At 47.8% G+C, this 13,836-nt stretch overlaps 1 protein-coding gene across 2 annotated transcripts in view; it reads left to right on the top strand.

Annotated features, from left to right (window-relative positions):
* Positions 1-13,836, top strand: part of COL5A1 (collagen type V alpha 1 chain) — a 157,052-nt gene that overhangs the window by 120,306 nt on the left and 22,910 nt on the right. For both annotated transcript variants that reach the window (XM_040406465.1, XM_040406464.1), the window contains exons 27-35: positions 1,836-1,889; positions 4,320-4,364; positions 5,189-5,242; positions 8,982-9,089; positions 12,189-12,242; positions 12,605-12,658; positions 13,165-13,209; positions 13,301-13,354; positions 13,512-13,556. In XM_040406465.1, the coding sequence (XP_040262399.1) occupies positions 1,836-1,889; positions 4,320-4,364; positions 5,189-5,242; positions 8,982-9,089; positions 12,189-12,242; positions 12,605-12,658; positions 13,165-13,209; positions 13,301-13,354; positions 13,512-13,556 (513 nt within the window). The remainder of the gene's footprint in view (positions 1-1,835; positions 1,890-4,319; positions 4,365-5,188; positions 5,243-8,981; positions 9,090-12,188; positions 12,243-12,604; positions 12,659-13,164; positions 13,210-13,300; positions 13,355-13,511; positions 13,557-13,836) is intronic.

Below are 13,836 nucleotides of genomic sequence, written 5' to 3'. Positions count from 1 at the left end.
GGCAGTAGTGGAGCGGGATGGTGCCAGTGTATGCGTCAGGGTGAGTAGCAGTCCCTATAGGTATAATAATGGCAGCCACTAGCAGTTGCTTCCAAGAGTCTCTTCTTATGTAAAGTACAGAGAGGACTAAGCTGTGGAAAGACTGGACCCCAGGGGACGACTCTGCAGGTACTCGTGTCCTCCAGCGTACGTACAGAAGCTTTAGGGTTAGGACCTGTAGGCTGACGGAGCGGCCGCAAAACTATCTGACTGAAAAAACCATAGTGGCCGCTGACACCAATTCCGTCCACGTCGTGACTCCCTCAGCGCCCCCCTGTGTAGCCCCATCTTATCCCTACACTGATTCTCGTTGTCAAAGCGTGTTCTGCAAGGGTCTGGATTTGAAGTCCTAGCGGTATGTTCACACCTGGAGGATAGGCTGCAGATTTTCTGTTGCAAATGTTGTAGCAACTCTTGGCGTAAAAAACTACAGCAGTTAGGACCCATTCACACGAGCGTGACGGATTTGGTCCGGGTGCGTTCAGGGTGTGTTCAGTTTTTCACGCGCGTGATAAAAAACTGAAGGTTTACAAACAACATCTCTTAGCAACCATCCGTGAAAAACGCATCGCACCCGCACTAGAACATGCTGCGATTTTCACGCAACGCAGAACTGATGCGTGAAAAACATCGCTCATGTGCACAGACCCATTGAAATAAATGGGTCCGAATTCAGTGCGGATGCAATGCGTTCACGTCACGCATCGCACCCGCGCGGAAAACTCACTCGTGTGAAAGGGGCCTTACCATTCTGCACGTAAAACACACAGGATTTGGAATGGATTAGTCACGATCCGCCCGACACACTATAATGTGTATTCACATTAAATCTGCATAGCGCTGCTGGTGGTTTTTCGCACCTGTAAAAACCACAGCAAAACCGTGAGCGGGGTTTTCGCCATGTACAGGGCACAGGAACCCTTTCAGTGCCGGTATTGGATATCTGAGGTCGGATCTGTTTACAGTGTGACGCGCTGTAATAAACCGTTTATACCGTGCAGTGTGAACTCTGGTCTCCGCAGCGTATGGGAGCCTATAGACGGGGCGGCTTGCGGTCGGGGGGGTGAGCTCTGATCTGTTATTTTCCATTGTGCAGAGGGAACGATCTCTCACGTATACATATTCAGCAGGATCGGCCTGGTCCGCCATAATCCGTGGTGGAAGCATCGGTCTCTCGGTTGCCAGGCAACAGCACAGAAACTTAATGCAAAGTTTAAACACCAATGAGAGCGGTTGGAAAAACAAAGCCGGCGAGCAGTAAATACGGCTCCTCCGCCGACAGGCACCGTCCTGACCGGTAGCAGCGGGCGCCCGTCCTCCTGTGATTGGAGTTGTAGTTCACGCTGCATTGTGTAAGGATGACGGATAATGAACCGCCATAATGATGACTCTTACAGTCAGTGCAGACAGTCCGGCAGAGAACTGCAGTATCCTATGGAGTATCCGAAATCCAGAAGCAGCCGTCTGATAATCCAGACTATATTGTAATCTGGACTTTATCAGGTCCCAGGGATGGCAGATTATAGAAATATCAATGCACCCAGATGATCCGATTCTTAAAAATAAGACTTTATCTTATGTATGTGGAATGACGGCGTTATAATGGCGGTCGTCTGCACGATGACTGTGCTCTCCCGGAGTTCCTGTATGGAAATGGCTGGATTTTATGCACCTGGTAACAATAGCTGAAGTGGAGGGGGTTCACATACTTTTCTACCTACTTGTGTATATCAGCTATGGTGATAATTGTCTATTTCTCTCTTGCTGATCTAAGCTTCTCTTCTTTCCCCCGTCAGGGACCTGCTGGACCTCAAGGGACAATTGGGTATCCAGGACCACGTGGTGTCAAGGTAGGTGCCACACAGGAAGCTGTGCCGTTGTGGTGCGGCAGGATAGCGTATGCGCAGCAGGGCCGCAGCCTTACTGCTCCCTACATGGTATATGCTGCACACAGGGAAATCTCTGACAGCTGGTGCCCAGACGATATGGCAGCCATGATATTTAAAGGAAAACTCCATCCTAGACGGTGAACTCCGCTCGCAGAGTTAGTCGTTCTGTATGAAGCAGCCACCCGGGGGTTTGTTCCGGGTATTGGGGGGTATGTGGGGACCCTCAGTAATGCAATAAACTTCTCTATTGTAAAGGGGACAAAAGCCGAGGCCTTCGCATATGACACTGCAGATACCCAGCTGTCTGTCCTGCTCTGTCAGAAGGCAGGAGCCGTTTTCCCATGTGTTCCTTTTACCAAACAGGCCTTTAGGGTCCGCATATCCTGGGGTCCCCCCCACAGACCCGGCTTGTAGTCTGTACTTGGCATATAAAGAATAGATTGTACGTCCCACAGAGCTGCACGCTGCGCCACCCATGGATATGTCTGTCTGGATTCTGGGAAAGCTGGGTGACAATGGGACCTGTAATGGCAGCCATTGTAATTTGACAGCTTGATGAATGAGGACGATTCGAGGACTCTGGCAGCCTATGGGTTAAGCCTGGTGCGGGATCGGTCGGGCCGGTTCGTAACAGGAAGCCGTTTGCCGATCCTATTGGCTGAGCCGAGCTTTTCTCCATTAGGGAGCATTAAGAGTGTGAAGTGCAGAAGATCTGGCTTTAGAGCCGTCATTAAACTAATTGAATTATTCTGCATTGCTACAGAGAAGGGGCGCAGAATGGCAGGAGCGCTCCTCCGAAGTGTCATAATTAGATCTGCTAAAGTGGAGATGGATGGTGTTCTGCAGCGCTAATGGGGGCCATTCTCCACTCCATGTATTTATTTCCCTCGCAGAGTCGGAGAAGCCATTCACTGTCATTACACACTATAAGCTCATCCACCACCTCAATCATAGCCGCCGAGTCCTGGGAACAGAGCAGGGAAGGCTGGAAGTGGTACTGTGCACTGTCCGTATACAGAGACAAGTGGTACTGTGCACTGTCCGTATAGAGAGAGAGAAGTGGTACTGTGCACTGTCCATATACAGAGAGAGAAGTGGTACTGTGCACTGTCCGTATAGAGAGAGAGAAGTGGTACTGTGCACTGCCCGTATATAGAGAGAGAAGTGGTACTGTGCACTGTCCGTATACAGAGAGAGAAGTGGTACTGTGCACTGCCCATATACAGAGAGAGAAGTGGTACTGTGCACTGTCTATATACAGAGAGAGAAGTGGTACTGTGCACTGTCCGTATACAGAGAGAGACGTGGTACTGTGCACTGTCCTAATACAGAGAGAAGTGGTACTGTGCACTGCCCGTATACAGAGTGAGAAGTGGTACTGTGCACTGTCCGTATACAGAGACAAGTGGTACTGTGCACTGTCCGTATACAGAGAGAGAAGTGGTACTGTGCACTGTCCGTATACAGAGAGAAGTGGTACTGTGCACTGTCCATATACAGAGAGAGAAGTGGTAATGTGCACTGTCCGTATACAGAGAGAGAAGTGGTACTGTGCACTGCCCATATACAGAGAGAGGAGTGGTACTGTGCACTGCCCATATACAGAGAGAAGTGGTACTGTGCACTGCCCATATACAGAGAGAAGTGGTACTGTGCACTGTCCGTATACAGAGAGAGAAGTGGTACTGTGCACTGTCCGAATACAGAGAGAGAAGTGGTACTGTGCACTGCCCGTATACAGAGAGAGAAGTGGTACTGTGCACTGCCCATATACAGAGAGAAGTGGTACTGTGCACTGTCCGTATACAGAGAGTGAAGTGGTACTGTGCACTGTCCATATACAGAGAGAAGTGGTACTGTCCATATACAGATAGAAGTGGTACTGTGCACTGTCCATATACAGAGAGAAGCGGTACTGTGCACTGTCCATCTAAAGAAAGAAGTGGTACTGTGCACTGTCCATATAAAGAGAGAAGTGGTACTGTGCACTGTACATATACAGAGAGAAGTAGTACTGTGCACTGTCCATATAAAGAGAGAAGTGGTACTGTGCACTGTACATATACAGAGAGAAGTAGTACTGTGCACTGTCCATATAAAGAGAGAAGTAGTACTGTGCACTGCCCGTACACATAGTATATATAAGCTTTTTTTTTTTTTTTATACTTCAAAGCAACTTTATTCCCAGTTATTCAGTGACGCAGCGCAGGCTGGAGAGTGGTACAGTAAGAGTTTCACCACTTCTTTGGGACAGTAGTTTTTGTGGCCACCAGGGGGCAGAGTGATGCGGACAGGCCTGTGGTCTTGGGGGATCATAGACCACTAGCGCTGACCACGGGAGCTCCGCCACCATTATATCTTCTGTGTACTGAGCGCTCTGTCTCTTTTCAGGGAGCTGATGGAATCCGGGGTTTGAAGGGAACAAAGGGAGAGAAGGTAAGTGGGCGCTAGGTGACCTCCACCTGCTGGGGCTGCCCGGGTTATGCCAATGACTGTGAGTAACTGAGGTGAACAACCAGAAGAAATCACTAATGTATGAAGAAAAAGTGTCCAAATAATCCATGGCTGCTCACGAGGGGGCGTGGCACAATATATAAAAGGGGTGTGGTTTAGTGGGAGGGGCACAATATGAGGTTTGGCATAAAATTCCTTTGCAAACTAAGCCAACCAATAGGAGGGTATAAGGCGAGACAAGCGTCTGAGCCGCGGGATAAACCGGTGCAAAGATAACCGAAAGTCCTTTACTCACTGTCTGTAAGATCTCTGCTTGCTGTCAGTGAATGGGAATATTACTTTGATACAGAGGCTGATGGTGTAGTACTAGCGCAGGGCTCACTTCTCCCCCTCAGTCTCTGGATCTAAATACGAATGCTCTTCACTGACAGCAATATCTTCCCTGTGCACAGTAATAAGGCGACACCTCTGCTGCACTTGCTGGGGTGGCTCCTCTGTATGGGCCCGGCATAGCAATTCACACCTTTCATCCTCCACTCGCTGAGCCCCCGGGGCCCCTGGCCCCTCGAACATCTCTATTAATAGACTCCATTCAGTGCTGAAGGAACTTGTCTCACCTGGCAACAGCCCATGCATTTCATTAGACTTCCCAATCGCTTCCAGGCTGGTTGCCACTCTCCATCGGTGCCCTGGGACCGGCGGGCACATCATTAACCAGTGCACTGCTGGATACGGCTGCAGCACATTGCACCACAGCTCACCGCTCTGCATTTAGTAATTCTGCTTCTGTTTATCTATGTATTTAGGGTGAAGACGGCTTCCCAGGATTCAAGGGAGACATGGGACCCAAAGGAGACCGAGTAAGAACCTGTTTTATTGTTTAGCATTTCTTAGATCCTGATCCAGATCTGTATAATCATCTGAAAGATGGGGGTTACTCTATCCAGTCTGCAGAGGAGTCCTGACCCCCAGCGCTGCCACTTACCTGTGTGGCTGATACAGCGCCCTATAGAAGATAGTAATATGTACGTGTATTATTCATATAGTTTAAATACTGAGATCCCACTAACCCTACACAGAGGGGTAAATAATTTAGTGAGGCAGGACAGCGCTCACCTGGTAGAGAGGGGATTCATCACTGTACGTGTCAGTGACCCCACAAGAAAGCATGTCCACAACACTGCCACGGAAGTCAATGCACATCTCCTGTATATTGATTGCCATGCGCCATGTGGCGGTTGTAAAGCAGCAGCTCAGGGGTGTGGGGGCGGCATCCCACAAAGAGGCGCAGTGCAGCCAAAAGCCCCATGTCTGCACGGTTTACAAATGAATTTCTGAGGCTGATTGTTAAAAGGGTTGTCTGTTAAAGGGGTCCTCTCACTTCAGCAAGTGGCATTTATCATCTAGATGCAGTTAATAGAAGGCATTTACTAATGTATTGTGATTCTCCATATTGCTTCCTTTGCATTGATTCATTTTCCCCTTACATTATACACTGCTTGTTTCCATGGTTACGACCACCCTGTAATCCATCAGTGGTGGTCGTGCTTGCACACTATAGGAAGAAGTGCCGGCTTCTCCGGTAGCCGGGAGCGCTTGTAGGCCGGATCCTTTTCCTATAGTGTGGAAGCATGACCACCGCTGCTGGATTGCATGGTGGTCATAACCATGGAAACGAGCCGTGTATAATGTGATGGAAAAATTAATGAAGCCAGCAAAGGAAGCAACATGGAGAATCACAATACATCATTTAGTGCCTTGTATTAACTCTCACTACGTGAGAAATGCGATCTGCTGAGGTGAAAAGACCCCTTTAATGGCCGTAGTTTGGCCACACAGCAGCCATGACTTGGGGCACCAACCTTATGGCAGAACATTTACACCACTCCGATTGAGGTGAAGTGGCGGAATCAGGACCGGGCTGGATAGTCAGGCAAACATTCTTGTCACAGCCTATGGAGCAAGTCACACCTGTGCTCCAGCAAAACTTACCGGTAGCTTGAAAAATATTTCCCCAGCATGCACCGAGGGTCCAACCTTAAGGCCCCTTTCACACGGGCGAGTTTTCAGCGTGGTAAACGCATTGCACCCGCACTGAATCCGGACCCATTCACTTCAATGGGGCTGTGCAGATGAGCGGTGATTTTCACGCATCACTTGTTCACTATGTTCTATATTCTGCGTTTTTCACGCAATGCAGGCCCCATAGAAGTGAATGGGGATGAGTGAAAATCGCAAGCAAGTGCGGATGCAATGCGATTTTCACGCATGGTTGCTAGGAGATGATGTTCAGGTCCTGAAAGAAGAAGAAAGAAGACAATGCCGGCTGCGCGAACAAGAGGATGAGGGGAGTAAATTATTATTATTTTTTTAACCCCTCAAGCCACATTTTAGTAAGCATTCTGCTATTATTTTCCCTTATAACCATTTTATAAGGGAAAATAATAAAATGAATAGAACACCGAACCCAAACCCGAACTTCAGTGAAGAAGTCCGGGTTCGGGTACCACATTCAGTTTTTTCTCACACGCGTGCAAAATGCATTGCACTCGTGCAGAAAAAAACATCAGAACACAATCACAGTCAAAACAGACTGCAATTGCGTGCCTACTCGCCCGGTTTTCCCGCAATGCACACGCGACGCATCCGGAGCAAAACCAGGACGCCCGTCTGAAAGAGACCTAAGACCCAAAATGGATCTTCCACAAACCTCCATCTTAGGCTCCATTCACACGTCCGTAATAATGGGTTTGCATTTTGCGGAACGGAGGCGGACCCATTCATTCTCTATGGGGACGGAATGGATGCGGAAAGCACACTATGTGCTCTCCGCATCCGCATTTCCGGAGCGCGCCGCCGATCTTCCGGTCCGCGGTTCCGGAAAAAAATAGAACATGTCCTATTCTTGTCGGCAATTGCGGACAAGAATATGCATTTCTATGGGGGTGCCGGGCGGGTGTATTGCGGATCTGCAATGCACTACAGACGTGTGAATGGACCCAAAGCGATAATTACAGGCAGCTTGTCTGTGTCAGCGGATAGTAATGATCACACTTTGTTTTAATTGCTACGAGAACGCAGGGTTTGGCTCCGCTCATCCAGCGTTAAAGGTAGAATCAATATGTTCATTAACTGATAACCTGCCGTAACCTGTGCACTGCATGAAGATGTTAATTGACTTGGCTGAATCAATGGGAATATCTGGAGACTCGCTTCACCAATTCATTATTTGGTATATTAATTGTGCTCTGGAAAAGGCAAAGTATAGATGTCATTAATGTCCTGTTTAAAGAGCTTGTGATGCACAGCCGTCACAACAGTTTTGGTCATATTGTGGGATCAGGACGCCTGTCTGGTTATAAATGGAAGATTGTCCCGTAAAAGTTGCAGAAGTGGGAGAATAAGGCCTGATTCAGGCGGCCAGCGAGCTGCACACAGACCCCTAGAAGTCAGTGGTGCAATTCACACCTCCATTTTTGCACACAAACCCTCAGGGCATGCAGACAGCGGTTTGTGGTGGTGACCAGGCCCATGTCTCAGGCAGATCAGGGGTGGCTGAAAACTGGACAGAAAGTATCAAGAGCAGATAGGACTTCTATTTTATGAATTCACTCCTGGTTTTGGCTCCCAAAACTGCATTAGGAAATCAGACCGTGTGCAGGTAGCGTAAGCGTGTATTCACACATGACAATTTTGTTGCAGAAATTTCTGAAAAGCTGTTCCATGTATCGAAATAGGTTAGTTTCTGCAGCAGGTGCTTGGATTTCTGAAAATCCCATTCAGATAACAGGACTGCAGCCTCAGACCTCTCGTATACTCGTAATACTGCACCCAGGGGCGTAGCTATAGGGGGTGCAGAGGTAGCAGTCGCTACCGGGCCCAGGAGCCTGAGGGGGCCCAAAAACCCTTGTGCCACATAAGACACTGGCATTATAGAAAGTGCATGCTGGTCAATTTACACCTCTGGCTGGAGGGAAGGGGTTAGGTCAAGAATTTGGCATGAGGGAGTGCCCTTTCAATGTTTGCCTCTGGCAGCAGGAAGGCTATGTGCTCCCCTGCCCCTTGCCAACAAGCACTAAGGGACGGGGGCCCAGGATGAACTCTTGCACCAGGGCCCGTGAGCCTTTAGCTACGCCCCTGACTGCACCCATGGAAGTCCTTTCATGCCCCATGTACCATAAGACTCCATATCACAGAGCTTGGACTTTAGACCATCTGTGTAACACTGTGCTGTACATAGGCACCATATGGCGGCACACATTTGCCTCCGTACATATAATAAATTCTGATTATTCAAGGATTTCACAGCCAGAAACAAGTGAAGTTAGAGAATTTCTAGTGTGTTTTGGATTTCTCTGCATTAGTGGAACCTAATAGGTTCATGACTATTAGATATTCTGGGCTACTGGATGGTCATATATAATACTGGTCCGATACTGATATCGGTGATCGGATCTTGTGAAATCCATCATCACCATGAAGTTCTGTGAACAAGTGCAAGAACATGAACGTTTCAGGATTATCAGACACAATGTTAATGGAATCTCAATGTATATCCGTCAAGGTTCCTGTCTCTTATGTATCTTTATGTATCTACAGGGTGAATTAGGACCTTTTGGTCCCAGAGGTGAAGATGGTCCAGAAGGTCCAAAGGGAAGAGGTGGTCCATCTGGAGAGAACGGTCCTCTTGGTCCTGCTGGGGAGAAGGTAAGTTGTTATAATCTAAGCTGTCACTGGAATATTGCCAGAGAGAGTCATCGCTGCAAAGATGTCCTCCTAAGGCCCTGTTCACATTCAGAGAGGTCTCTGCGGATATTGGGGCAGTTTTTGCAGCCTGTCCTGTTCATACTTCCTCCCCTTCAAACCTTCTCCTACATGAGCAGTGTCGGGGAATGAGATGACATCTTCTTAATAATTACATGTACATGGATCCTGGTGAGGAGCACTTACCGCATCATTAAAAAAAAGTCTCCCTCCCATGTGATGTCCAGAGCAGAACTCAGACCCAAGGAGAAGTGCTGACATGGTAATTGGCTCCAGCCCTCGGCACATATTCCTAGAAGTTACAGTATAACGAGGGAAACTTCACAGAACGAACTCCTTCCCTGTGAATGCTCACCACTCCACATGTCGTCTGTATTTACCACATGGCATAGAATAGAGCGGGTTATTTACCCCATGTAAACTGTCAGGTCCGGCGGCCTATCCCTGATATGAGACAAAGGCCGACCCTGTACTTTTTTTATTTTTTTTAATATATCTTTTTATTGAAGTTTTCAATTATATTCAAAACCTTTGACTTTTTTACAAGTCTTTTCAGAATTGTAGTCCCTTGTTCTTTTTTGTCAAATACATACAGTACATACAAATGAAAGGTATAACAAGTTCTAAAACAAAAAATATACAATATTAAGGCAAAAGTGTAATAAATGTATTGTAACATTTGTGTATTATTTATATACATATATGCACGTTTTATAAATGTTATTTTATAGATGTTCTAAATATTTACTGTACTCTTAACACAGCGTCATTATCCTGTACCCTGAGTATCTTGTACCCCGAGTATCAGTGTCATTATCCTGTACCCCCAGTGTCAGCGTGTCATTATCCTGTACCCCGAGTATCAGTGTCATTATCCTGTACCCCGAGTATCAGTGTCATTATCCTGTACCCCGAGTGTCAGCGTGCCATTATCCTGTACCCCGAGTGTCAGTGTCATTATCCTGTACCCCGAGTGTCAGTGTCATTATCTTGTACCCCGAGTATCAGTGTCATTATCCCGTACCCCGAGTGTCAGCGTGTCATTATCCTGTACCCCGAGTGTCAGTGTCATTATCCTGTACCCCGAGTGTCAGCGTGCCATTATCCTGTACCCCGAGTGTCAGCGTGCCATTATCCTGTACCCCGAGTGTCAGCGTCATTATCCTGTATCCTGAGTGTCAGTGTCATTATCCTGTACCCCGAGTGTCAGCGTCATTATCCTGTACCCCGAGTGTCAGCGTCATTATCCTGTACCCCGAGTGTCAGTGTCATTATCCTGTATCCCGAGTGTCAGCGTCATTATCCTGTACCCCGAGTGTCAGTGTCATTATCCTGTACCCCGAGTGTCAGCGTCATTATCCTGTACCCCGAGTGTCAGCGTCATTATCCTGTACCCCGAGTGTCATTATCCTGTACCCCGAGTGTCAGTGTCATTATCTTGTACCCCGAGTATCAGTGTCATTATCCTGTACCCCGAGTGTCATTATCCTGTACCCCGAGTGTCAGTGTCATTATCCTGTACCCCGAGTATCAGTGTCATTATCCTGTACCCCGAGTGTCAGCGTGTCATTATCCTGTACCCCGAGTGTCAGTGTCATTATCCTGTACCCCGAGTGTCACCGTCATTATCCTGTACCCCGAGTATCAGTGTCATTATCCTGTACCCCGAGTGTCAGTGTCATTATCCTGTACCCCGAGTGTTAGCGTCATTATCCTGTACCCCGAGTGTCAGCGTCATTATCCTGTACCCCGAGTGTCAGCGTCATTATCCTGTACCCCGAGTGTCAGCATCCTGTACCCCGAGTGTCAGTGTCATTATCCTGTACCCCGAGTGTCACCGTCATTATCCTGTACCCCGAGTATCAGTGTCATTATCCTGTACCCCGAGTGTCAGCGTGTCATTATCCTGTACCCCGAGTGTCAGCGTCATTATCCTGTACCCCGAGTATCAGTGTCATTATCCTGTACCCCGTGTCAGCGTCATTATCCTGTACCCCGAGTGTCAGCGTCATTATCCTGTACCCCGAGTATCAGTGTCATTATCCTGTACCCCGACTGTCAGTGTCATTATCCTGTACCCGAGTGTCAGTGTCATTATCCTGTACCCCCAGTGTCAGCGTCATTATCCTGTACCCCGAGTGTCAGTGTCATTATCCTGTACCCGAGTGTCAGTGTCATTATCCTGTACCCGAGTGTCAGTGTCATTATCCTGTACCCCGAGTGTCAGTGTCATTATCCTGTATCCTGAGTGTCAGCGTGTCATTATCCTGTACCCCGAGTGTCAGCGTCATTATCCTGTACCCCGAGTATCAGCGTGTCATTATCCTGTACCCGAGTGTCAGTGTCATTATCCTGTACGCCGAGTGTCAGTGTCATTATCCTGTACCCCAAGTGTCAGTGTCATTATCCTGTACCCCGAGTGTCAGCGTCATTATCCTGTACCCCGAGTGTCAGCGTCATTATCCTGTACCCCGAGTGTCAGTGTCATTATCCTGTACCCCGAGTGTCAGCGTCATTATCCTGTACCCCGAGTGTCAGCGTCATTATCCTGTACGCCGAGTGTCAGCGTCATTATCCTGTATCCTGAGTGTCAGTGTCATTATCCTGTACCCCGAGTGTCAGCGTCATTATCCTGTACCCCGAGTGTCAGCGTCATTATCCTGTACCCCGAGTGTCAGCATCATTATCCTGTACCCCGAGTGTCAGCGTCCTTATCCTGTACCCCGAGTGTCAGCATCATTATCCTGTACCCCGAGTGTCAGCGTCATTATCCTGTACCCCGAGTGTCAGCATCATTATCCTGTACCCCGAGTGTCAGCGTCATTATCCTGTACCCCGAGTGTCATTATAGAGCAGTGTACGCTTACATCCGGATAGAAGAGACATATAGGGGCAGTCGCAGAATGGAGGCGAGCAGTTCAGGCTGACTGTGATATAAAGTCAGTACTTAGTCCCTTGTAAATGGATGTAATGTTGAAGATGATGCCGGTGAGGTATACATGTATATGAGGACGGCAATAACCACAACCATGTTCTCTTTAGGGAAAACTCGGTGTTCCAGGATTACCAGGCTACCCAGGAAGGCAAGGTCTAAAGGTAACGTCCTGCGGTCTTCAGTCATTTGCCGTCACCTTGTGATGTGGACGACTCCATAACCTTCCTACCGTATAATCGGGATTGAATACACAGTTATTGATCAGCAGCTGATAATCATCTCCTGATCACTAAGCACATTATAACAGCAGACGTTATGTGTAAGACGGGGATTAGAGGAAACCTGGAGCGAGGGACTGAGAGGATGTGAAGTATCGGCGCAGTGATCGGTGCGCTCTCCATCTATACCCCTTTGATCAGCACTGCTATACAGCAATACCGCGTATCATATCCTTCCGCTATATTATAGATTAACCATTGTCCTCCAAACTACAAATAACATTTTATTCTCCTGTTATTTGAAGGGATCGATCGGATTTCCCGGTTTTCCAGGTGCAAACGGAGAGAAAGGCACAAGAGTAAGTGAATAATATGGAATTATCAGCATGTCTATAATGAGCCTTCTCCTGAAACAAGGGCCACAATGGTCTCCAACATCCTACATACAGGCGTCAAATGATGCAGCATGCCCTTCTTCTCCCTTCTTACACTGCTATGAGTACACATAACCTACAGGAGGTTTTACACAGAGCTTCTGTGCTCAGCTCCGGCCTCTAAAATAATACACAGGAAAATCCAATATAATAATGTGCTGAGCCGGTAAGAAAAAGCTCTGCAGAACTCGTACAGAATGTCATCGCTTTATTATTATTCACCGGGTGCTGCCATAGCCAGAGCTGAGGGAAGATTTACTTCTCCAGGCCGCTAAAAGCTTATTATTTTGTAATAAGGTGGTTTTTTTTGTCCTTAAAGGCTTTGTCCTCTTACAAGTAAATTAAAAGTCTACCAGTTATAGTTAATAACCCTGGGGAAGAGGACGGGTCGTGCTTATTGCCCTCTTATAACTTTCTTTACTTTCTTTTAGGGAACCCCTGGCAAACCAGGTCCAAGGGGGCAACGAGGTCCAACGGTAAGAAACCACCCTTCTCCTTCTATACTGAATTTCACACCTAATACACACTGTTCAGCTCTCTGACCTACACTTGTCATTCTCTCTGAAGGGTCCACGTGGTGAAAGAGGTCCAAGGGGAACAACAGGAAAGCCAGGCCCCAAGGTGAGAACGGTTATATCATAGGCCAAAGCCAGACTGAGAGCGCAGTACACATGTCAGCCGGCCTTATCTTCCACCCTACACCAGCCCAGAGACTTCACTCATTCCTTACCTTCTGTAAATCTATAGATTCTAATGTCCGTCTCCTCTTTCTCTGCAGGGTAACTCTGGAGGGGATGGCCCCGCTGGTCCCCCTGGTGAAAGGGTAAGATGTGGCTTAGTTAACGTGGACAATACAAATGCAAACGGTTCTGTGGAAATATCAGTCCCAGATCTCTTGGGGTGTGACAGCGTCTCGCTTATTGGGAAGTGCGGGAACAGATCAGTGTTCCTGAAAATGAAGAACTGTCCAGATTACAATACAATAGAAAATCCTTTCTACAGGTTCCATCATCAAATGTCAGTGTACGGAGAACCCTGTAAATAGGATGCCCAGACACGCACACAATACACGGACACCGGCCTCCTACACCAGGGTCTACAGG

The sequence above is a fragment of the Bufo bufo genome, chromosome 8 (assembly GCF_905171765.1).
Source record: "Bufo bufo chromosome 8, aBufBuf1.1, whole genome shotgun sequence".
NCBI classification, from domain to species: Eukaryota; Metazoa; Chordata; class Amphibia; order Anura; family Bufonidae; genus Bufo; species Bufo bufo.
Note: the sequence above shows the minus strand (reverse complement) of the source record. Positions and strands in the feature narration are given on the sequence as shown.